Source organism: Rutidosis leptorrhynchoides, chromosome 3, assembly GCF_046630445.1.
Source record: "Rutidosis leptorrhynchoides isolate AG116_Rl617_1_P2 chromosome 3, CSIRO_AGI_Rlap_v1, whole genome shotgun sequence".
NCBI classification, from domain to species: Eukaryota; Viridiplantae; Streptophyta; class Magnoliopsida; order Asterales; family Asteraceae; genus Rutidosis; species Rutidosis leptorrhynchoides.
In genome coordinates, this window is record NC_092335.1 from 560,302,339 (window position 1) to 560,329,837 (window position 27,499).

General features: G+C 34.3%; 3 protein-coding genes across 3 annotated transcripts; 2 read left to right on the top strand and 1 right to left on the bottom strand.

The window, feature by feature from the left end:
* The first annotated feature begins 15,140 nt into the window (after positions 1–15,140).
* On the top strand, positions 15,141–21,628 carry LOC139898590 (protein HLB1-like). The gene is made up of 14 exons (XM_071881345.1): positions 15,141–15,554; positions 16,582–16,704; positions 17,532–17,595; positions 18,417–18,536; positions 18,837–18,920; positions 19,016–19,066; positions 19,194–19,223; positions 19,360–19,422; positions 19,495–19,560; positions 20,063–20,191; positions 20,276–20,311; positions 20,477–20,596; positions 21,000–21,173; positions 21,330–21,628. Exons 1-14 carry the CDS (start codon positions 15,220–15,222, stop codon positions 21,438–21,440), a joined length of 1,506 nt encoding a protein of 501 aa, XP_071737446.1. The 5' UTR covers positions 15,141–15,219; the 3' UTR covers positions 21,441–21,628.
* Positions 21,629–22,472: 844 nt separating this feature from the next.
* LOC139898591 (early nodulin-like protein 8) lies at positions 22,473–23,266 on the top strand. Its single transcript, XM_071881346.1, has 2 exons — positions 22,473–22,692; positions 22,824–23,266. Exons 1-2 carry the CDS (start codon positions 22,518–22,520, stop codon positions 23,219–23,221), a joined length of 573 nt encoding a protein of 190 aa, XP_071737447.1. The 5' UTR covers positions 22,473–22,517; the 3' UTR covers positions 23,222–23,266.
* A 1,053-nt stretch (positions 23,267–24,319) lies between these two features.
* Positions 24,320–25,596, bottom strand: LOC139902061 (uncharacterized). Its single transcript, XM_071884719.1, has 2 exons — positions 25,343–25,596; positions 24,320–24,740 (listed from the first exon to the last, which is right to left on the bottom strand). Exons 1-2 carry the CDS (start codon positions 25,594–25,596, stop codon positions 24,320–24,322), a joined length of 675 nt encoding a protein of 224 aa, XP_071740820.1.
* Between the last annotated feature and the right edge of the window lie 1,903 nt (positions 25,597–27,499).

A 27,499-nucleotide genomic window follows, 5' to 3' on the forward strand; every position in this document is an offset into this window, starting at 1 on the left:
AAAACCGAAACCGGGACCGGAGTCATCTCTCAACGCTCGATGAAACGGACTAAAAATTACAAGTCAACTATGCACATAAATATAATATAATATTTAAATAATTCTTAAAATTATTTATATATTATATATATTTATATAAATCGTCGGCAGAATGCAAACAAAGACATGTGACCTGGAAAAGCTGGCCATGCGATCGCATGGCCTGGAAGAACAAATTCCATGCGATCGCATGGCAGTAGGTGGCAGGCCACACCCCTATAAAATCGCAGTTTTGGTTGATCATATATCCTTCATCCATCTCTCTATCTATCACATATATATATATATATATATATATATATATATATATATATATATATATATATATATATATATATATATATATATATATTATAATTTTAATTTTAATTTTAAATTCTAATAATAAGGGTATGTTAGCGAATGTTGTAAGGGTATAAGTCGAAATTCTGTCCGTGTAACGCAACGCTATTTTTAATCACTGTAAGTTATGGTTAATGTTATTTTTAATTTAATGTCTCGTAGCAAAGTTATTATTATGCTTATTTAATTCCAAAGTAATCGTGATGTTGGGCTAAATATTAAAATTGGGTAATTGGACTTTGTACCATAATTGGGGTTTGGATAAAAGAACGACACTTGTGGAAATTAGACTATGGGCTATTAATGGGTTTTATATTAACTAAATGATACCTCGTTGATTTAATATATAGACTTATAATTTGACGTATTTATATATAACCACATACGCTTGACTGGGTACGGTGGGCGGGATATCTATAAATACCAATAATTGTTCATTTTACCGGACACTGAACTGGATTAATAGTTAATAGACTTGTTGAAACAGGGGTGGATTACATTCAAGGGTAATTGGTGTAATTGTTAACAAAGTAGTAAAACCTTGGACTACACGCAGTCGATAACCTGGTGTATTCATTAAACAAAGTACTAAGACCTTGTTACAATTCGAATCCCCAATTAGTTGGAATATTTAACTTCGGGAATAAGAATAATTTGACGAAGACTTTCGCACTTTATGATTATGACTGATGGACTATTATGGACAAATCCGTATAGACATATCGAATAATCCAGGACAAAGGACAATTAACCCATGGGAATAAACTAAAAATCAACACGTCAAACATCATGATTATGGAAGTTTAAATAAGCATAATTATTTTATTTCATATTTAATTGCACTTTTAATTATCGCACTTTTATTTATTGTCATTTTTATTTATCACAATTTCATTATCGTTATTTACTTTACGCTTTAAATTAAGTTATATTTATATTTTACATTAGGTTTTAACTGCGACTAAAGTTTTAAAATCGACAAACCGGTCATTAAACGGTAAAAACCCCCTTTATAATAATAATACTACTTATATATATTTTTGTATTTTTACAATTATAAGTTAAAACTAATATAGCGTTAAGCTTGTTTAAAAGATCCCTGTGGAACGAACCGGACTTACTAAAAACTACACTACTGTACGATTAGGTACACTGCCTATAAGTGTTGTAGCAAGGTTTAGGTATATCCATTCTATAAATAAATAAATATCTTGTGTAAAATTGTATCGTATTTAATAGTATTTCGTTGTAAAAATAATACTATTTCCTAGCACACCTCGCACACATCAAAGAACCACCATCGACCACTGCTATTCGAGCCACCTGTTAGCTGCTACTGCTACGCTTAAGTTTTTGGTTATGTTCAACCTCTACTCTCACGCCACCACCACCTTTATTCATTTTCTTTTTATTTCTCATTGTAAACCACAAACCACCACCCGCAAACTGCAAAACCTGCTGTTGCTACCATCGTTTTCTGTTTCATTCAATCATCTCAACACCACTGTTACGCTACTGCAGCTGTCCTTTTGTTTCTTCTTGCTAATGTTCGCCACCCAAAACACCCTCTTGCTGCAGCTTCTGTGTTCCTGTTAGACTGCTGCTTCTACTATTTTAAATCCATATTCACTGCTACAGCTGCTCGAGAACAACCATCAGCACCTGTTGTTTGCTGCTGCCATTCGAAGAAACACCCTCACTATTGTTTGAACAACCATACGCCACCATGATTTGCTGCTGTACATTTCTGTTTTTATGAAGATGATAAGGGAAGAAGACGATAAACAGTAGAATAAGATGATGATGATGATGATTATGTTGTTAAAAACGATTATGATTTTATGATGAAGAATGATAACGATGTACGAGTATGATGATGATTACGATTCATGATGATGATGTTGGCGATTCGATGATGATGATGATGATGATGATGATGATGATGATGTTAGTGATAGCATGGTATCGACAATTGTGATGACCCGAAAATTTTTGACTTATTTAAACCAATTCTCTATACGATTTATTATTTTAACACGCTAAACAAAGTCTGTTAGATTGAGTCTCAAAATTTTAGAACTGTTTCATATATACAATTACCTTTGATTACTCTCGACGATTCATGAACAATTATATGTATGTATATATATATATATATATGTACAAGTAAAAACGACTTTCCTACAGTAAAACCCTATTTGCTACAGTAAAAATTACTTTGCTACAGTAAAACACAATTTGCTACAGTAAAACACTATTTGCTACAGTGAAACCGTATTTTGCTACAGTGCTACAGTGAAAACGAGTTTGCTACAGTGATTTGCTACAGTGAAACACTATTTGCTACAGTAAACACTATTTGATGTCGACGAACTAGCAAACAAAAACAGAAAAGTCGGCCATGCGATCGCATGGCAAAAACACTGAAAACTCATGCGATCGCATGAGCTACAGTAAATGCAAAAGTATTATAAAAGGTCAGTTTGCTCGAACGAAGTATCACACTTTTATCTCTCTGATTCTTTTATATATATAATTATAATTATAATTTTAATTTTAAGTTTAATAATAATAAAGTATTTTCGAGGGTATTTTTAATTCGGGTTTCAAACCGTTTTAAGCTAAGGAAATATTGGGTATTGTTCGGAGTATTGTTCTTGAATCCAAGGTCAACCATACAGTCGTGTACCATCATTACGTTTACGCAATTTGCCTACAATATTGAGTTTCAATATTGAACTGTGAGTTTATAGTCTCCCTTTTTAAATACTTTAAATATTTTTGGGCTGAGAATACATGCAATTTATTTTAAACGCGATAAGACACAAGTACATACTAAATTCTACACTGAGTTAAACCGGAAATCCCTTAGCTTTGGTAACTAGTAGCTGCAAGTACATAGGATATGGACTGGTGGGCGCGAATAATTGTATATGGATCCATAGGGCTTGACATCCCCGTCCGAGCTAGAGCGCTAGCCTTTTAACGGACGTATGTTATTTGAGTTTAAGACACGTTGGTTTGCGTGTATTAAAACGAATGGGGTAATTATCACTATAGCGTTAAGTTTAGTTTCCAAGGTGCTCTGTTACGTAGAATCTATTGATAAACTTTTGATGAAATCTTGTGGTCTATCTTTATACATGTTTATGACTCGAGCAATTAAACCTATAACTCACCAACATTCGTGTTGACTTTTTAGCATGTTTTATTCTCAGGTCCTTAGAATGCTTCCGCTGTGATGTGCTTGTTGCCTGCATGGAGTCTCTCATGCTTTGTACAAAGTTTATTGCATTCAAAATAAAACTGCGTTGTGTAATAAATAATTGGACTGTGATGTCAACCTGTAAATTAAAGACTTATGTATTTCGGGGTTTTGCTTATACCTAAGCACTCGCCCACATGTTTATAACTTTCTATGTTTAGAAAGTCACTTATTTTAATGAATGCAATATTTTATCAAAACGTATCATATAGAGGTCAAAACCTCACTGTGGAATCAATGATTAACGTGTCGCGTCAATAGCGATTTTGACGGGTCGTTACAGTTGGTATCCGAGCTTGAGGTCATAGGGAACCAAAAATTACATTAGTGTGTTTAACTGGTAATTGTTATGATGCATTAGTGAGTCTGGACTATGACCATATCTGTTTTTACTTATTTTTGCTTATTATTTGGTCAAAAACATTATATGTGATATATTTATATGCTAACGTAATTGTTGTTTCAATTATGTGATAGATGACTTCCTCTAATCCTATTATTTTGTACGACTCGGAATCGGACACTGAATCTATTCTATCCACAACTGAAAAGGGCGTTCCAATACCTATTAAAGAAGAAATTGTGTTAGCCGGGGAATCTCAACTCCCGGTAAACCCAGAGGAGGTTCCAGCTCCACCCAGCTTTAGTTTTCCGGAGCCACAGTATCGTTGGCATGGACCCATGATCCCTGGAGTAAACGAGGATCGTCCATTTCTAAACAAATATGGACATTGGTCCAGATATACCGCCGACGGGCGGGTTGTGCCGATTACGCCTGGCAGATTTCGGTTCATGACCACCGGTACATATTCTTGCAGTTCGTCATCATATTCTCCTACACATGACTCAGACAGTTCGTCATCAGACGAGATCAGTAAGGAGGAGGATTTCGCTAATGAAATAAAAGAGATCACTAAGGAGAACTTCCAACTTGCTATAGATAATAAAAACAACCACAATAATAAAATGTCCTTAATTATTAAAAAAGAATAGGACCATTCGATCCGTAACCACCCTTATTGTATTAAACCCACTGAGGTAACGGGTACCTCAAAACCCCAACTAAAAATAAAATACACTGCCAGAATGTCTGTCGGACCATGTGCACACAAACAATTGGCAGAGAGAACCAAATGGGAAGAAGTTTCTGATAGTTCTGAATAAACGACCTCGCAACCATAAATCTTCCATGCGCTATTTTATTGCTTATGTGTGCTACTCTATCTTGTTATGTAAAATAAGCATATGTAAAATATCAGTATTGTATGGTATTGTATTATTTTGGTTTATTAATAATAAATGCATGGAATGATTATTTGTATTATTACTACTTCTTATTATTATTATTACATAATAATGTAGTAACTCGCTATAATTTTTCATAGTGGAATATTATTAGGATTTTAGTAGTTAATTCCTTGTACTAGCTATTATGTATGAACTTAACGGGTAGGTAATACCCTAGAAATAATTATAAAATGCTAATAAGAAGAAAAGGCTTTTATAATAATTGGTTCATATTATTAATATGCTACGATTAACTATTGACAACTCATTTTACCTATAATATTCTATATGATTAAATTATATATGTTGTGTTTATTGAAGAAACATGTCTCAAATGTCGGATGCTGAGTTTGAGCAACTAGTTGAGAAACGTGTGAATGAAAGAATTGCTGCAACCGAAGCAGCAAAAGCAACAGCCGAAGCAGCAGCCAAAGCAGCAGCCGTAAACACAAACTCACGAAACGGATGCTCATACAAAACTTTTCAAGGATGCAAACCACAGACGTTTAGTGGAACCGAGGGACCAGTCGGTCTAACCCGATGGTTTGAAAAGATGGAGTCCGTTTTCAAAATCAGTAATTGTGCGAACGGAGACAAGTCAAAGTATGCTTCGTGCACGTTGCAAGATGGTGCACTTACTTGGTGGAACAATTATGCTAAAGCAGAAGGAATAGATACGGCATATGATATCTCTTGGGAAGAACTGAAAAAGATGCTAATCGAGGAGTACTGTCCTCGAAACGAGATCAGAAAAATGGAATCTGAGTTACGTAATCTGAAGGTTATCGGCGCGAATCTCAATACCTATGAAAAGTTTTTCATGGAACTAGCCTTGTTGTGTCCCGAATTGGTGCCAAACGAGAAACGAAAGATAGAAATGTATATTGACTGTTTATCGATCAATATCAAAGGAAATGTTACATCGTCCAAACCGAATACGATGCAGGAAGCCATGACAATGGCACACCAACTCATGGACCAGATCACAGAGAGTTCGATTAAGGCACCAATTACCGAAGTCAAGACAACTGAAGGAAAGAGGAAATGGGAAGACTATAAGGGCAAAAGTACTCACCTGAAGAAACAAGAAACTTTTAAAGGTAAACAAGATGGGGCAACTGCAAGTCCAAACTATAAGGGACCCCATCCGTTCTGCAAAAGATGTTACACACATCATGCAGGTTATTGTCAAGTGGTCTGTGATAAGTGCAACAAGAAAGGACATGTGGCGAAAGATTGTTATGCCACCGTTTCTGAAGTAAAGACAAAACTGACCGATGTCAAGAAATGTTTTGGATGCGGGAAGTCTGGTCACTTTATAAATCAATGCCCTGATAAGGAGAAGAACAAAGAAACCGCACGTGGGAGGGCATTTAATGTTAGTGCCAGTAAAGCACGTGAGGATCCTAATCTTGTCACGGGTACGTTTACCGTTAATAATCAACTAGCTTCTATTATGTTTGATACGGGTGCTGATAGAAGTTATATGTGTAAAGACTTTAGTTTTAAACTAAAATGTGCATCATTACCTCTAGACGATAAATATACTATTGAATTAGCTAATGGTAAACTGATAAAAGCCGATAAAATTTGCCATGGTTGCGAAATGAATCTCGCTGGTGAAACCTTCAAAATCGATTTGATACCCGTAGAATTAGGAAGTTTTGACGTAATCGTTGGCATGGACTGGATGTCCAAAACAAGAGCGGAAGTTGTTTGTGCTGAGAAAGCAATTCGTATCCCTCGTAAGGATGAAACGTCATTAATGATTTATGGGGAGAAGAGCAACTTAAAGCTGAACTTTATCAGCTGTATGAAGGCCCAGAAACTTATAAGAAAAGGTTGTTATGCTATTCTGGCACATGTAAAGAAGAACGATACTGAAGAAAGAAGCATTAATGACATGCCGGTTATAAGAGAATATCCCGGAGTATTTCCAGAAGAATTACCGGGGCTACCTCCACACAGATGTGTAGAATTCCAGATTGATCTCATACCAGGAGCTGCACCTGTAGCCCGATCTCCATATAGACTTGCACCTTCAGAAATGCAAGAATTACAAGACCAGTTGCAAGAATTATCGGACCGTGGATTTATTCGTCCTAGTTTTTCACCTTGGGGTGCTCCTATTCTGTTCGTCAAGAAGAAGGATGGATCTATGAGAATGTGCATAGATTACCGAGAATTAAATAAATTAACGATCAAGAATCGATACCCATTACCGAGGATTGATGATTTGTTTGATCAATTCCAAGGATCAAGTGTTTATTCTAAGATTGATCTACGCTCCGGATATCATCAACTGAGAGTGAAGGAAGAAGATGTTCCTAAAACCGCGTTCAGAACCCGTTACGGTCACTATGAGTTTCTAGTCATGCCTTTTGGATTAACTAATGCTCCAGCAGTATTCATGGATCTAATGAATCGCATCTGTAGACCGTATTTAGACAAATTTGTCATTGTTTTTATCGACGACATATTGATTTACTCGAAGAACAAGGAAGAACATGAGCAACACTTAAGACTGGTACTGGAGATACTCAAGAAAGAAGAATTGTACGCAAAATTTTCGAAGTGTGATTTCTGGTTACAAGAAGTACAATTTTTGGGCCATGTTGTCAGTAAACATGGAATTAAAGTTGACCCCGCCAAGATCGAAGCCATTAGTAAATGGGAAACACCGAAGACTCCAACACAAATCCGCCAATTCTTAGGTCTTGCTGGTTACTACCTTAAGATTCATTCAAGATTTCTCTAGAATCGCCAAACCCTTAACTGCATTGACTCAAAAGGGAAAGAAGTATGATTGGTCCACAGAACAGGAATCCTCATTCCAGTTATTAAAGAAGAAGTTAACGTCTGCACCCATTTTGTCATTACCGGAAGGAAATGATGATTTCGTGATCTATTGTGATGCTTCACGCCAAGGTTTAGGATGTGTATTAATGCAACGCACAAAAGTCATCGCATACGCCTCACGACAACTAAAAATTCATGAAAAGAACTATACGACGCACGATTTGGAACTTGGAGCAGTAGTTTTTGCACTCAAAATATGGAGACACTATCTATATGGCACCAAGTGTACAGTGTACACCGACCATAAGAGTCTTCAGCATATTTTTGATCAAAAACAACTCAATATGAGGCAACGTCACTGGGTAGAGTTGTTAAACGATTACGATTGTGAAATCCGTTACCACCCCGGAAAGGCTAATGTTGTAGCTGATGCCCTAAGTCGAAAAGAAAGAGTAAAACCTCTTAGGGTCCGAGCTTTGAATATTACAATTCGTACTGATCTCACAAAGCAAATTCAAGCAGCACAGTTAGAGGCTTTAAAAGAAGAAAATGAAAAAGGCGAAATGAGCAGAGGGTTAGAAAAACAGCTTGAAGTAAAAGCCGATGGAACTCTGTATTTTGCTGATAGGATATGGGTACCAAAACATGGTAATCTAAGGCAACTAGTACTAGATGAAGCACACAAAACGAGGTACTCAATTCACCCAGGAAACGGGAAAATGTACCACGATCTCAAGAAGTTTTATTGGTGGCCTAATATGAAGACAGAAATTGCTACTTATGTAAGCAAATGTTTGACGTGTGCAAAGGTCAAAGCTGAGCACCAAAAGCCGTCAGGATTACTGCAACAACCAGAAATTCTGCAGTGGAAATGGGAAAGAATAACTATGGATTTCATTACAAAATTGCCAAGGACTGCAAGTAGTCATGATACTATTTGGGTGATAGTTGATCGTCTAACTAAATCAGCTCACTTTCTACCAATAAAGGAGACAGACAGTATGGAGAAATTAGCACGCCTATATTTGAAGGAAGTAGTTTCCAGGCATGGTGTACCCATCTCTATCATATCTGATCGCGACACCCGATTCACATCACGTTTCTGGCAGTCATTACAAAAAGCATTGGGAACTCGATTAGATATGAGCACCGCTTATCACCCACAGACAGATGGTCAAAGTGAAAGAACAATACAAACATTGGAAGACATGTTACGGGCATGCGTGATTGACTTTGGAACCAGTTGGGATCGACACTTACCGTTGGCAGAATTTTCATACAATAACAGCTATCATACGAGCATCAACGCAGCGCCATTTGAAGCACTTTACGGTAGAAAGTGCAGATCTCCTATATGTTGGAGTGAAGTAGGAGAAAGACAACTTACTGGACCAGAAATTATTCACGAAACCACCGAAAAGATCATTCAAATACAACAACGATTGAAAACGGCCATGAGTCGCCAAAAGAGTTATGCTGATGTAAGAAGAAAACTGCTAGAATTTCAAGTGGGCGACAAAGTCATGTTGAAAGTGTCACCCTGGAAAGGCGTTGTACGATTCGGTAAACGAGGAAAGCTAAGTCCTAGGTACGTAGGACCCTTTGAAATCACCGAAAGAATTGGAACAGTTGCTTATCGATTAAAGCTACCGCAAGAACTTAGAAGTGTTCACAACACATTTCACGTGTCAAATTTGAAGAAATGTTTAGCTGAAGAGGATGTCGTAATTCCTTTTGACGAAATACAAATCAATGATAAACTTCATTTTATCGAAGAACCTGTTGAAATCATGGACCGTGAGGTCAAACAATTAAAACAAAGCAAAATACCGATAGTTAGGGTTCGTTGGAACGCAAGACGAGGACCCGAGTTTACTTGGGAACGTGAAGATCAGATGAAGCAAAAGTATCCACATTTGTTCACTGATATCGCTCATGAAACAGGTACTACTCAAAATTTCGGGACGAAATTTTCTTTAAGGGGGAGGTACTGTGATGACCCGAAAATTTTTGACTTATTTAAACCAATTCTCTATACGATTTATTATTTTAACACGCTAAACAAAGTCTGTTAGATTGAGTCTCAAAATTTTAGAACTGTTTCATATATACAATTACCTTTGATTACTCTCGACGATTCATGAACAATTATATGTATGTATGTATATATATATATATATATATATATATATACAAGTAAAAACGACTCTCCTACAGTAAAACCCTATTTGCTACAGTAAAAATTACTTTGCTACAGTAAAACACAATTTGCTACAGTAAAACACTATTTGCTACAGTGAAACCGTATTTTGCTACAGTGCTACAGTCAAAACGAGTTTGCTACAGTGATTTGCTACAGTGAACACTATTTTCTACAGTAAACACTATTTGATGTCGACGAACTAGCAAACAAAAACAGAAAAGGCGGCCATGCGATCGCATGGCAAAAACACTGAAAACTCATGCGATCGCATGAGCTACAGTAAATGCAAAAGTATTATAAAAGGTCAGTTTGCTCGAACGAAGTATCACACTTTTATCTCTCTGATTCTTTTATATATATAATTATAATTATAATTTTAATTTTAAGTTTAATAATAATAAAGTATTTTCGAGGGTATTTTTAATTCGGGTTTCAAACCGTTTTAAGCTAAGGAAATATTGGGTATTGTTCGGAGTATTGTTCTTGAATCCAAGGTCAACCATACAGTCGTCTACCATCATTACATTTACGCAATTTGCCTACAATATTGAGTTTCAATATTGAACTGTGAGTTTATAGTCTCACTTTTTAAATACTTTAAATATTTTTGGGCTGAGAATACATGCAATTTATTTTAAACGCGATAAGACACAAGTACATACTAAATTCTACACTGAGTTAAACCGGAAATCCCTTAGCTTTGGTAACTAGTAGCTGCCAGTACATAGGATATGGACTGGTGGGCGCGAATAATTGTATATGGATCCATAGGGCTTGACATCCCCGTCCGAGCTAGAGCGCTAGCCTTTTAACGGACGTATGTTATTTGAGTTTAAGACACGTTGGTTTGCGTGTATTAAAACGAATGGGGTAATTATCACTATAGCGTTAAGTTTAGTTACCAAGGTGCTCTGTTACGTAGAATCTATTGATAAACTTTTGATGAAATCTTGTGGTCTATCTTTATACATGTTTATGACTCGAGCAATTAAACCTATAACTCACCAACATTCGTGTTGACTTTTTAGCATGTTTTATTCTCAGGTCCTTAGAATGCTTCCGCTGTGATGTGCTTGTTGCCTGCATGGAGTCTCTCATGCTTTGTACAAAGTTTATTGCATTCAAAATAAAACTGCGTTGTGTAATAAATAATTGGACTGTGATGTCAACCTGTAAATTAAAGACTTATGTATTTCGGGGTTTTGCTTATACCTAAGCACTCGCCCACATGTTTATAACTTTCTATGTTTAGAAAGTCACTTATTTTAATGAATGCAATATTTTATCAAAACGTATCATATAGAGGTCAAAACCTCACTGTGGAATCAATGATTAACGTGCCGCGTCAATAGCGATTTTGACGGGTCGTTACAACAATGGTGATGGTCACATGATGATGATGATTATTATGGTATAATTATTATTATTATTATTATTATTATTATTATTATTATTATTATTATTATTATTATTATTATTATTATTATTATTATTATTATTATTAAAAATTAACATTATTATTAAAATTATCATTATTATTAAAATTATCATTATTATTAAAATTATCATTGAAATTATCATTATTATTAAAATTATCATTATTATTATTAGAATTATCATTTTTTACCATTATTATTATTGTTTTTATTATTATTATTATTATATTTACCATTATTATTATTATCATTATTATTATTATTAGTATTATTATTTTTAACATTATTATTATTATTATTATTATTATTATTATTATTATATTTATTATTATTATTATTATTATTATTATAGTTATCATTATTATTATTAATAATGTTACTATCAGTATTATTATTTTTATTACCACAAATATTATGTATATAAAATATATTTATTACATATAACATAAGTATACTAATATTACAAAATATTATGTTTTAATATATTAACTAATATATTATTATTATAACATACATTAAAATATATATATATATATATATATATATATATATATATATATATATATATATATATATATATATATATATATATATATATTGACATATTATAAGTATTAATATAATTATATATAAAGATATTAAACTTAATACATTATAAAATATATATAAACTTAGTTGATTAATATTATATGTGTTTATATATATACTTGATATAGGTTCGTGAATTCGAGGCCAACCCTGCATTTTTTCAGTTCCGTATTTTACTACAAAATATCGTATCGTGAGTTTCATTTGCTCCCTTTTTAAATGCTTTTGCAATATATATTTTTGGGCTGAGACTAAATGCGTTGTTTTATAAATGTTTGACGAAATAGATACAAGTACTCAAAACTACATTCTATGGTTGGATTATTAGACCAAATATCGCCCCTTTTAGCTTGGTAGCCTAAGAATTAGGGAAATGGCCCATAATTGACGCGAATCCTAAAGATAGATGTATGGGCTTTGACACGCCCCAGTCAGAGATATGAACCGCTTTATCGATTTATATATATACTGATTGCGATTGCCGGTATATATATGGCATACTGATTGCGATGTGACGGTATGCAGGGGATATTCTATATGCATTATGTTAATGTTGGTTACTAGGTGTTCATCATATGAATGATTTTTATACAGATTGCGAAATGCATGTATGTTGATTATGAAAAAAATGAAATCTTGTGGTCTATTAAAATTATGGAAATAATTAATTATGATAAACTAATGAACTCACCAACCTTTTGGTTGACACTTTTAAGCATGTTTATTCTCAGGTATGAAAGATATCTTCCGCTGTGCATTTGCTCATTTTAAAGATATTACTTGGAGTCATTCATGGCATATTTCAAAAGATGTTGCATTCAAGTCATTCGAGTTCAAAAAGATTGTTATTAAATAAATGACAGATTAGTCATTTATAAATTGGGAAATATAGTTATATCATTGGTATAGAGTGGATGTATTTTGAAATGGTATGCATACCTGTTAACTTTCGTTGAAATGAAAGTTTTTGTCTTTTATAAATGAATGCAATGTTTACAAAACGTATCATATAGAGGTCAATACCTCGCAATGGAACTAACTAATGTGAATCGTTTATAATCGGTATGAACGGGTCCTTTCATAGCGTCCCACGAATTGAATCTTAAAGTCTTCAAAACCCTCAGCCACAATCAACCGATACACATAAGATTATGAGTCGAATACTTTCACCTTGGCCATATGTATATACAATCATCATCTTTAATGGGTACCAAATCAGTAATATCAAGAGATAATGGTCATATAATGATTTTTAGTTATGTACAAGGGTTTTAAAAACCTTATCGATTAGGGTTGTTGTTAAAAAAATCTTATATTTAATAAACGAAGGATTTATGAATTATGACCCAAACGGTTCACCAAAACACGAGATCTGATAATAATCTGAAACATGTGTAGAGTTCTACACCGACTTCCGTAACTTATATATAGATCAACAACGATACTTCATACGTTACATTACAAATGATATGACCACACGATCTACCAATACTATGACTACCCGCGTTAGAAATACGAGGTTATGTAAGAATATGCGTTGGTATAGCCAACCACACTATTTTTGGTAAATAAACCCGTACAATCCTGAAAATATGGAATCAACTATTCTTGTTTAGCACTTTAGCTCTTACATCCACTTAGGTGCCCACTTAGGCGCTCATGATGTACTTAAATGATTTGGCATTTACTTTTTGATTGATATGACTTATCATGTGTTTATACACTAAAAACATTACTTGGAAGATAATTCCGTATTCGTATGACGTTGTTAAATGTATAAACATAAATTAATGAAAAAAAATAATTTTATTCTAACCATTTTACATGAATTATTGGATCATAAATTCTTAGAACATGGAAACAAAGTTATTTAGAGCACAGGGCGTCCGTGTCCTTGCACCAAGGTCTATTTCAGTGTCTAAAATGGACCTTGAAATTTACTAACAGTGTGTAAGGTGGATGTGTTCACAGTATCCATTTCAGTGTCCATTTTAGTATCCATTACAGTGTCCATTTTTTTATCTGAGTTTTATATCTTATTTAAATTAATTTCATTAATTTCATATAATAAAAGCAAAATACTAAATTGAAATTCATAAAATAAACTACATTACATTTATTAAAATTCATAAAATAAACTAGATTACATTTATTCAAAACATTCATAAAATAAACTAGATAACGTAATAAGTCGTCCCACAAAATTCATAAGTCCTCTCGAAGATTCCATAAATGTTCAACCAAATCAGATCGTAAGCCTTCATGCACTTCTCTATCACGTAACTCCCTTGTTCTTCTTGCACGAACGTCGCACCTCTCGTGCAAAGTAGGCTCTCTTAAGTAGAAATTCGCATATAAATCAATGATACACACACAAAAGTTGTGTAGAGATTCCCGTCTAACTCGTTCAGATATTTGCAGATACTCATCCAAAGCATCCGGTGTATAACCGTATGATAGCTGACATAGTGCGGCTGTGATCTTTTAAATGCGTAATAATACTCCACTTACCACGTGAATCTTGTCTTCAATGAAACCATCAAAAATAATACGAAAATGAATTTGCAGAGTAGCTTAGATTATCATTCATAATTCTAAGAATAACACGTCGCCGCATTCGAAATCGTCGTTTAAAATTATCATCCGTATATTTGCAACCCCGTCAAAATAATCGGCCATCAAACGATCATGTGCTTGTATATAACGACGTGTCATCAAGTAGGTTTAGTGTATGTTTGTGAAAGAGTCGTGGAAAGAACTCGAAGAAGACGATATTTTGTGATTAATAATATAATAAAAAAAGAGTGATAAGTTAAAAATTGAAGAGAAAAGGTAATAAAAGGATAGAGTTGTGTGGAGTAAAATGAGAAAATGGTGTAATATTTATAGAAAAAGAAAATATGAAAACTAGCCGTTAATTAAACGGCTAGTTTTTAAAATTCAATTCAAAGCAACGTCGAATAGCCTACCGTCGCAGGCTCGACCTTGACCACCGACGCCGAGATCGACGCCGTGTCGGTGTCAACCGACCGTCGATCTCACCGTCGGTTTAGGGGACGGCGAAAGTGACTCTCGGACACCGTGTGCCCTTAGGACCATAGATGTAAAGTCTTCTTAGAAAAGTAGCAATTTATATAAAGTTCATATACAAGTTACAAATATTTCGTAGCTTCCCCATAACTTTAACTGCAGCAAAACTTCAATCCACTGCAACTAGATCTCTAACATCATCAGCTTAAACAACAGATCGAATTATAACAATGTCCGAAACCGATCAAAAGTCTGAATTACAAAACGGCGACGTTGCATCTGAACAACATTCCGATATCAATCAATCCGAACAGTCAATTGACCACCCGATTCAACCAGTTGATGATGATATTGCTCCTGAGGTGAAAGATCCGAATCTCGAACAACAACAACAACAACAAGTATCCGATAAAGATCCGATTGTTGAATCAACGGATAATCCGGAGCTCCAGAAAGACGAAGGGAACCGAACTTTTACAATGAGAGAATTATTGAATGAATTGAAGAATGGAGATGATTCTGAATCTATTGCTTCTGCTACTACTGCTGCTACGCCTGTTTATAGGTTTGGTTTTAAATTTTGATTTTTATACTGTTAATTTGTAATTAAATTATTATTCTGTTAGTTGTTGCTTGAGTAATATCGAGCTGTAAGAAGCCCTAATTTGCAATTGATTATAGCTAATTGAAATTTAATATTATACCTCTCTTTGAGCTGCTAGAACTATGCTTAAAGTAAATTTGGATTATGAGATTTGGTTGTGAAAGAGTATAAGTGATGTTAGGAAGAATATCATTGCTCTATGTGAAGTATAAACAGTAAACTTTAGGAATATTGAAAGCATAAGAGCCTGGTGGAATGAACATAACTTTGAAATGAACAATTTTTCGTGCTAATCGGAAAGAGATTGATATGCACTGTTGTACATGATCTTTGAAAGCCATGAACTGCTTGAAGATTTAATATGGAGGTTGAGTTTGAAGTTTTGAAGTCACTGAGTCTGAAGGCCTCAAAATCCCTCTGTTAACGCTCACAAATAGCCCTTTTCTAGCAACTAAACTATCATGTGAAGTTTTTCTTTTGTGGAAATACTAACTGTACGGGTTACTGATCTCTTTAACTGATTTGCTGTATGCTTTTACAACCAGCATGTAAACAAGTAGACCTGCTGCTCATATTTTGTTAGTATTGGGTTATGGATATGGAAATGAGAGAGTGACGTCATTTTTAATAGGAGTGTTTGGTTTAATGGTTTTATTAGGCTCTTAAAATTGGCTATGAAACCCACAACTGTAGGCATACTCTAAACTCAATCCATTCCATTATTTACCCATATCCATAGTGTTCCCTAGTCTTGAACATAAATGATTGTCTAAGACATTTCTCAACTTGTATTATTGTACTTTGTGTGCTGCCTGGATTAAACTAAAAGGTTGTATCTGCCATATAAATACACTGTTTTCTGTTCGTTACATGCAATTGGTAGCTTGCACAAACACACATTTCTGTTCACTCTCTCATATTCTGATGTATTTTCTTTTCGAGTAAGAAGTGTTTATATACTCATGGTTATGTATTTGAACTTCTCCAGTCAAGAAAACACGCAACAACATACAGAAAAGAATACTGCTGCCATGGATTTAATCAATAGTATCACTAGTTCTGATGAGGAAGGTCGGTCAAGGCAACGGATTCTTACATTTGCCGCAAAAAGGTACACGTATTTTTCTTTCTTTATGTTTATATCAGATTTTATTAAGTGTACACTTGTGTCCCACATTTGAGATATGCATACCATGTCCATTATCTTATTTAGTCACAGTGAATTGACATAAATATTGTAGGATGAACTTTTGTGTTTGGAAACACGTATAATTAGTGATTGCTCGCTTAGGGTCCATTGTGCTTTACTAGAATTTAGTGCAGGTGATAGTGTCATCCTTGCTTAATTTAGGAATATGATATTTGGTATTGAACAATATCATTTTGGTTTATATATTATTTGATCTTGTTGGTTGTTTTAATCGATGTGGCTGAACAAGCTAGTTTCTTTTTATTTCAATTTCTGTCTAGTTACTCATGAGTTATGAACTGATTATACGTGGTTGCCATTTCACAATAGCATACTTATTTATTTACATCCACCAAAAATGGATTATGTAGGCTTTATTTTAAGTACCACAAATCTTTTTGCAAAACTGCAAGTATCGGATGAGCAATATTAAAGGCTGTAAAGCACATATAATCGTATAAAAGGAATTTTTATCTAATAAATTTGCAAAAACCCTTCCTGTTAATACTACTTTATTTACTGTTATACAGTATCCAATAATGTTGTAATTGTAGTTTCAATTTCTTCATAATTTCCTTTCTAATGCTATCAAAATTATATCTTCCCAGTTTTCAGAAATATTTATAGCTAGCCTAGAATGATCCATTGGACTTTTGTGTCTGACAAAGTTCTTTTTGGATTTTATAGTTAATGGCTTTTAGGCTGTCTACATTTTATTAACTTGTTTGTATTTTGTGTTCTGTTTTCAGGTATGCAAGTGCTATAGAGAGAAATCCAGATGATTACGATGCACTTTATAACTGGGCACTGGTTCTTCAGGTAACCTATGCAACCATGTAATATTTACAGATGTATAGATGCGTGTTGTAGGTACCCAATTTCTGGCTTTGTTTTATAATTTTTAAAATGATAATTACTGGCCAGGCACATTTTCAAATGGTTGGTTAGTGACTAATTGTTAAGGAAAGCTGATGATACCATCCAATTTTTTTCAATATATGCCCCTCTCCTCTAATGTCGACTTCCGATTTACTGAAAATTCTAACCTCATACAATAATAACATATTTCTTTATTTCTTTGATCGATATTCGTACTGTTGCCATAGTTCTATATAGTTTTATATAGTTTTGATAGTTGTCAGTTTCTCTCATGACAAAGTTTGAATTTAGAATGTCAAATCTTTACTTAGTTATTATTATATTATTATATTATATTATATTATGTATTATATATTATATATTTATGTTATATTTTTAAATGATAACAAATAATGTATATATATTAAAGGCTCGTTTAGGCTCATGAGTTTGTTTGAGTTCGTTCATTAAACAATCTTAATATGTTCATGCTCGGGGTTTAGCTCATTTAAGCTCAGCCCCGAAACGGGCTTTTAGGGTGGAGCTCGGGTAGCTCTAGAGTAGCTCGGCTCATTTACAGCCCTACCCCTTTACTGTGACATGAGTGATTATAATATAAAATCATACCAGGTACTGTCAATATCAAATGGTTGTAGCTAAATGAAGGGATCTAAACCATGTTATAACCTTGTGCTATTTTAATGAATTTCGTATGGAGGAACATGAGTTTTTTGTAATTCTTGATATAACTAACCATTTCTCATCTTTTGATCCACCTTCAGGAAAGTGCAGATAATGTTAACTCAGATACTAGTTCACCATCCAAAGATGCTTTACTTGATGAGGCTTGCAAAAAGTATAATGAGGCCACCTGTTTAAACCCAACACTGCATGATGTACGTGTCTTAATCCCTATACTGTATTATACTGATCATTAATCGTAAAATTAATAATTAACCCCAAAGGGGTGGTTGAGTGATAGGGTGCTTGGGAATCTCCAAAGGAGACCCAGGTTCAATTCTCACCAACATCACTTTGGGGCCTTGCCTTTCAAAAAAAATAAAAATAAAATCATAAAATTAATTACTCACATGTCAGAATATCTCATGTTGTTTTATTGTAGTCTTATTATATAGTTATGATGATAAAATATGCCTATTGTGACATCATAGCATGCTGATGTTTTATAATTTCAGGCTTATTATAACTGGGCTATAGCCATATCTGATCGGGCCAAAATGCGTGGGCGTACAAAGGAGGCTGAAGAACTATGGAAACAGGTTAGACCTTCAAATCGTGATAGATTTCTGCTAAAAACAGTTTCTGTATAACGTGAATTGTATGCGATGTGACTTCTGTTTTCATGATGTCACAGGCTACAAATAATTATGAAAAAGCTGTTCAGTTAAATTGGAACAGTCCCCAGGTAACTCTTAATAATCTTATTAATACCATTATTATTCTTATCTGTTTTATCTATTGTTTATTTATTATCTGATCAAATAGCACAATTCCTATGCATGGTTATGACTTAATGACATAATTCTTTTCAGGCTCTTAACAACTGGGGTCTTGCTCTACAGGTGCGCGCTTCTAGTTGCTTAAACTCAATAATAGACAACAATATTCAGTTTTAAAACTTCTTTACAGCTTTTAGACGCCTGATTTATTTATCTCCGTATATTGACTTTTGTAGTAATAACATTTTTTGAATTTCAGGAACTGAGTGCAATCGTTCCTGCACGAGAAAAGCAGACTATAGTTAAAAGTGCAATTAGTAAGGTAGAAGCATATTAGCATTTTGTACCTGTTAACGTTTATCGTCTCTTAATGACACGTTTTTCTACATTGCAGTTCCGCGCAGCGATACAGTTGCAATTTGATTTTCATAGGGCCATCTACAACCTAGGCACTGTTTTGGTCAGTTGGCTATCTGTCTTGTTCCTTAATTCAACTTTTGACTGATACTTTGACCAACTAAATCCAACTTATGACCGATTTTGACCCGTTGACCGATGATTTATGACTGACTTGTCCTAGTCGGGACGAACTAATTTAAAATCCCTACTAGTTTGGGATTAGTCGGCTGACTCTTACAACCATGCAAATTATGATTAATCAGGAATGCTGTTATGGTTGATTTGAGTTATCTTTTATCTCATACGGGTAAACAGAAAAACCCTTAGTACAAATGAAAGGGGTTAAAAGGGTCTTGTTTTTTATTTGAATGCATATAATAACTTCTTAGGATTTGGATCAAAACCTTACTAATAGCAATACATAGATTATATGTTGTGTTACAACAAAAAGGAATATTTTTTTTTGTTGAAAGGTGAAAACTTGTGTTAGTAATTACGCAGTCTTGTTTAATTTTTTTTTATATATTTGGCATGAATTGACATGATCTTACCTGTCTCTGTAGTATGGATTAGCAGAAGACACATCAAGAGTTGGAGGAACAATGGGAGGACATGATGTTTCTCCCAACGAATTATACAGTCAATCAGCTATTTACATTGCTGCTGCTCATGCGTTGAAGCCAAGTTACTCGGTTTGTATCAAAACGTTCTTCCTTTTCCTTAACTATAAACATGTTAGTGCATGATATCAATTTAATTAAAGATTAATATTACAGGTTTACACCAGCGCCTTGAAGCTTGTGCGATCCATGGTTAGTAATAAATCAATAAACACATAAATTTGTAATCACCGTTATTATACATAACTAGCTTGAATACTTTAACTAAATCAGTATTTGTCTCAACTTGATTATTATGAATCTGATACGTGGATATTTCTGATTGCATTATTTAATGATACACTTGTATATTGGTAGCTGCCTCTACCTTATCTAAAGGTTGGATATCTTACCGCACCACCAGTCGGAAATCCAATTGCTCCACACGGTGATTGGAAACGCACACAATTTGTTTTAAACCATGAAGGACTTCAACAGGTACCATCATCTCTTCATATCTTTCATAATTTTATTTATTTATTTATTTATTTATTTATTTATTTTTTTATTTTTTTTTTTTTTTTGGGAAGGCAAAAATAATTCGCTCCTCATCATAATTAACCATGAAAGCTGAAACACATTATGTTCGTGTACTTGATTGCACTTTATTTTTTTTTTCTTTTCTTTTTTAAATGTACTATAAGTTACAATTACAATGGACTATAGTTGAATTTTATTAGGAATATATATATATACAAGTATTAAGACATGTTAGCTTTAATATTGGACATTTTGTGGATGTGACGCTTTGCTTAAAGGAATATGTGAAGGACTTACAAAAATGATTAGTTGGGTCACACATCATGTACTGACTGACATTATGCACCAATTTGTTTAACAGTTCCATGATGATGAGCAACGACACATGGTATCATCTGGAGATAAAACAAGTAATGGTAAAGCAGTCATTAAGATCGAAATACCAGACATTGTCTCGGTATCACCCTGTGCTGATCTTACTTTGCCTCCTGGTCCATCCATCTGCATTGACACCGTTCATGGGCCCACTTACTTGGTATTTCTCATTTTCTTTTTTGCAAATTGAAATTGAAATTTGAATTTTCTTGCTTTTGGAAGGATAGTTTTGTATAGATATGGTCAACACTTGTTCGAGTGAATCTTTTTTTGTGTAAACATTAAATAACACAAGTTTGATTCATTTATACTTCAGATTGCAGACTCATGGGAATATCTGGATACATGGCTTGATGCTATTCGGCTGGTTTACACGATATTTGCACGGGGCAAGACCGATGTCTTAGCTGGCATTATAACCGGATGAGATTTTTGTGTGTAATTTGTTTGATTCGGAGCCCCAACCTGTTATGTATGCCTGAAAATGACTTGTAGATGTTAGGAGTTGAGGCTTCTTGTAAGATTTTTGTATATTACGGAGTATTATTATTATTATTACTTATTACTTATCATTGATCATTATAGAACAAGGATAAAGGACTATAAGGTATTCTGGTGTACTATAATTTCCTACCCTTTATATGCTCTTATTTTATGTATCCCATGAATAAGAGCTTTAACATTTTAATCGCAATTAGAGATCAATTAGACATGTTGATCGCCATGCTCAAATAACTGAATATTTTAGGCCCCTTGGTGTTTGATTTCAATGGTTTGCATAGTTTACTCTTCTGATATATACTCAAGTCAAAACTGGTCAAGAAAATAAAAAATCCATACATTTTGTTTATAAACCGCATAGCGATTATTGTAAAAACAGCCAAGTGCTTATGCACATATAATGTATACAAATCCAAATCCGCTATACTCTTTCTCAAGTCTTATAACGCCTAGTCTACACGTAACACGATGTTATAAATTATGGTCAAGGTCATCTGTTCGAGCCTAGTAAGAAATAAAGAATAATGAATGTTGGTTAACTGTAAATAGCAGATGCACATGTTTTTCCATAACTTCTTGTGCAACTTTGCATTCCCTCCATGTTGAGGTGCATCCAGTCTTGTGTTTATTCTGTAAACCAACTGTCCCACGTTATAATGTGTTTTTTTTTTTTTTTTTAATCATTGATGTCTCTTTCATCATTTATTTACACTTAATTATTGGCTGCAAGTTCACATTCTGTAGCTTCCTTCACAGATCTACCATTAGTGCACCTCTCAAGATAGATCTTTAGTAAAAAAAAAAAAAAACCTTGTTCCCCATTAGTGTTTAGTATGAATATAATAGTTATATAATATAATTATAAGTATACAAAGAGGGTTACTTTAGTACTTTTCTTTGGTTTTGTCTTCCTTAAATAGATTTACAAATCTCACTTTCCTTAAAGCCTGTGCTTTCACTCTCCATAAGGTTGACAATCTTATACCAAGAAAAACAGGGAGATATGGATATTCAGTTATCATTTGCGATTATGTTCTTCGTGTTGATACAAACGAATGTATTCGCGTATAAATACCAAGTTGGAAATCTTCAATCTTGGAACATACCCACATCCGAAGATCCAAAAGTTTACACCAATTGGCCTACAAAACTCAACTTCAAAATCGGCGACTCTCTATGTAAGTTCTTCTGTTCAAAACCATCTACGACATAAATTCAAAACTTTTTACAGTAAATCTTGATAACTAATTTGTCGTTTTTACATAACAAGATGGTAAATCTTGGACTAAAAACTTGTGTCTTTTTACAGTGTTCTTGTACCCACCAAGTCAAGATTCAGTGATTCAAGTAACAAAGGATTCTTACAAGACTTGCAACCTAAAAGATCCAATCTTGTCCATGAACGACGGCAATTCGTTATTCAACATCACTACACCTGGTGTTTTTTACTTCACTAGTGGTGTTTCGGGCCATTGTGAAAAATCTCAAAAACTTCAAATTACTGTGTATGCTAATGACGGTTCGCTACCACCTTCTTACAGTCCAAGTGACGCATTGGATGACTCAGCACCTTCGTATCCGACCGTGTTTGGAGGAATACCGTCAGGACCATCACCCTCATTTTCTTCGCGTATTGAAGCGTCGGTACTTTTAGTTTCTGCAGCCATTGGAGTTGTGATTTGTGGTTTAGTTGGTGGCATGATGTAAGAAGAAATGTTGTGAAAGCTATGTAGATGAGTCGAAGATTTTATATTTTTTCCCATTATTATTCAAAGATGTATGTATTCATTGAAATTATTTGTACCATAATCAAATTAAGAAGATTTTTGTTTTGATCTGTCTATGTAGATGAGTAGATGAGTTGAAGATTTCATTTTTTTCCCCTTATTCAAAGATGTATTCAATGAAATTATCTGTACCATGATCAAATTATTAAGTTTAATGTTTTGAACTTTCATACCTTTCTTCAGATATCAAGAAAGACAAAAGATATCTTTCATGTATTTTTGGATATAACTATAAATACCTTCTACATTAAACAACACTAATCTTTGGAACATATAAACATAAACTACGTATAATAGTATAGACCTTTTTTAAAACAACGGTTTTTAGGGTTGTCGTTAATGCGTATGAAATTGTTGTACACACAGAATTAAGCGTTGACATTAAACCGATGATTATTAAAATGTACAATACATTTTTGTGTCTTAATGAAAACCCTACAAGATGTCTTTAAAAATCTTCTAATTATATAAACTCACTTTTAGAGAACGTACTATAAAGCAATTGATAACGAGGATTATGAATTGGGAACGAAAAACACATACATTTCATTCCAGACAATTAATTACAAGAATTTACAAATAACAATAGGCCCTAACAGAATTTTTAACCATGTAATTACAATTTTTTTTGAACGACGGAAGATTTTATTAATAAAAATAAACTTGCAAGGAGCTAGAAAACACATACAAGAATTACAAAACATACAAAGGGTCTTGCAATCAATTTGTCCAATTTATCCTAGATTTATGAAATCTAGAAAAGAACCAATTAAAACCCAACACCTCAATGCTATCGAAGACGTGACATTTTCGAAAAGTAGAGTCTTTGAAGAGAATGATATTCCTTAGTCTCCAAATGCTCCAAAGCGTAGAGAATATGCTAACTTTTAGAATGTTGTGCTTTGTTTCATTGATCGGGTCACCATCGATCCATAACCACATGCTATCCATAGAGCTCCATGTAGGAATGTTAAAACCAATTCATCTACTTATAAGCATCCAAATTTTAGAAGAGGCGTCACAAGAGGTAAACAAGTGAGCTCCATGTAGGAAGACGAAACAATTTCAAACGCCAAATAAATATGTTTATTTTTATAGGAACAACCTTGACCCAATTAATAGGACATGAAATAGGAGCAATATTACTGTTATCAATCAAACGTCTTGTACTTGAAACCGAGAATGTATTATTGGAGACAGCCGTCCAAATCCAACTATCACGGTCTTGTGAAATAGATAACTGAGAAAGTAAGGATATAAGTTCATAGAATTGGGATTGTTCGATCCCACATCTGGTTGGCCGACGCCAATTCCAGATCCAACCCAATTGAAAAACTCGATCAACAACCAAAGAATGTTTATTGTTTTCTAGAGCCATTGGGAATCTGATAGCCATAATCATGTGATCAACCCATGGATCGAACCAGAATTTGGCAAGCCTACCATCACCCACACGGATGCGTAACCAGTTTGATATCAGTGAATGAGATTCGTGAATCTGATCAATGCACTTACAATGTCACACCACACTCCAGGAATGGCTGAGAGCATGCTAGTTCCATCTTTTTCACCATGAATGATTTTAATGATATCGAGGAATAATTAAAATTCAAAACAAATCTCCAGCTCCATTTATACAATAGCGTAAGGTTAAGAGAAGAAAGACTAGCAATACAAGCCCTCCATTCTCCAAAGGATTAAGAACGCCACTTAACCTACTGAATCTTTCTATCATTATCTTTGTCGCCCCAAAAGAAAAAAGCACGTAAAGACTCAAATTTCTTGATGACGTTAGCCGGGGCTTTAAACATGGAAAAATAGTAAGTTCCCATTGCTCCCAAAACTGACTTAATTAAAGTGAGCCTACAACCTATAGACAACATATTTGCCTTCCATGAGGAGAGACGTTTTTTAGTCTTTTCAATAATGGGCGCCCAATTACTAACACGTTTCATATTATAACCAACCAGAAGCCCCAAGTGATGAAACGGAGGAGACGATGCCAATCATCCTTAAGAAGAAGCTAAAATATCAACTTCACTTTGATGCACCCCGGCCTACACCGTAAAGTAATGACTTCTGAGGATCTATCTTAAGACCGGAAACCGCAAAAAAATAGTTTAGCATAGTAAGAAGATTCGTGGCATTGGAAGTGAACCATTCTCCCATAAACATCACATCATCGACATACATAGAAAGCGAAATATTACGATGGTTATCAATAGAACCAATCCGAATAGGGTTGTACAAGGCTGCATTAGTGGCATCATGGATTGCACTTTGTAATCCCTCCATTCCAATAATAAAAATAAAAGGCGATAGAGGACCCCCCTGATGTAATTCCCGCCCAATCGAAAATTCAGATGAAGGACTTCCGTTAAGCAATAAAGAAGCTTTCAAGGAAGATAGTCAAGCCCGAATCCAAGCAAACCATCTATTTTGAAACCCCATGAATTGCATCATAGACCAAATGTAATCCTAATGGATGGAATCAAACGCCTTATCAAAATACCCTTGAAAAGCATAGCCTTTGTCTCTCTTTTTTGCACCAGCTAACCACTTCATTGATCGATAAAACACCATCTAAAATTTGTCTTCCTTTAATAAAAGATCTTGCTCCGGACCAATGATGTCATCAATAACTAAGGACAATCTATTAGCAAGGAACTTTGCTATATATTTTGTATTGGATCCCAATCAAGCTAATCGGCCTAAAATCATGAACATGAATGGAGTTCTCTTTTTTTGGAATCAAAGAGAAAAAAATACGATTTACATCCTATCGGTATAATACATGAAACGAGGAATTGGCGAACATGCATGTAATATCCTCTTTAAAAATATTCCAAAAGTGTTTCACAAATTTAAAAGAAACCCCCCAGGCTCGGGAGATTAGTCACTCCCACAAAACCAAACTGCACTTTTAATCTCCTCATTTGAGGCATCAATACAAATCCTCGAAGTGTTTGACTGAGAAAGTATACGAATATGCGTACTTGAAGTAGCTATGTTATCATGATCAATAGGCAAAAACTTGTGAACAAAGAAGTTGAAAAAAAAAACTTCTTTAAGGTGAGATGGAGAAGAGATCCAATCACCATTATGCATAACACCCGCAATTTGAACTTTTATCCGTTTTCTATTTAACGACGCATGAAAAAATGAAGAATTTTCATCACCTAAACAATGCACCATTCTTCTACTTTTTTGAACTGCACAATCTGCTTCCTTTTTTTCAATGATGCTCAAATCTTGTAAACAGTTACTGATAACTCCTAAATTAAACAGTATTTTGATAACATTTCAAGGAGTTATCTTAGTATTTTAAAGTCATTTTAATCCTAAAACACACTAAAATGGGTAAAAAGGGAAAAAGGGTAATTCTAATGATTTTATTGAAGTTATGTTTCAAACAGGATCAAAAACAGGCAAAAAATATGCAGAAAAGGCTATGAATCCGCCGGCATGGATACAAGGAAGCCGCTGGCTTGGGCTGGATATTCCAGAATGTTCCAGAATTGATTGCAGAATTTGATGAACTTGTTGACCAAGCAAATGAAGTTAAAGCCGTTGGCTTCAAACTGAAGCCGCCGGCCTGGATTACACGGTTTATCATCTTGCTGACCAAGTTCAAGTTAAAAATGGAAACAAAATCAAAAAGATTTCCGGATCTTTGAAGCCGCCGACCTGTTATCAAAGCCGCCGGCTTAACTTTGACGGTTACGGGTTTTGTGCTTACTGATCAAGTTAAACTTGCAGAATAATTCACCGACCCACAGAAGCTGCCGACTTCCCAATGAAGCCGCCGGCTTTCCAATGAAGCCGCCAGCTTGGCCACCGTTTCTAAAAAGTATTAATAGGGGTCACCTGTATCAGTTTTAGATATATCAGTTTCGTTTTTCTTTTAGGGTTTTCTCAAAATCATGAAAACTCTTAGATTAGGCTTTACTTTTCAATGTAATCAAGATTATCAAAGTTATTAATCCAAGTTTCTTTCATCTACCTTTTAAAGGTATGATCCTATCTTTATATTACTGTTTATTCTGTTTTTTTTACTTTAATTGTTTATGTTCGTCTACCATTATGAACTAAACATTCGTAGTGGTTACTTGGACGAAAACTAAACTTTGTCTGGAAATCAGATGAAGCCGCCGACTTCACCAATCCAAGCCGCTGGCTTGATTGGGACAAAGCAGCC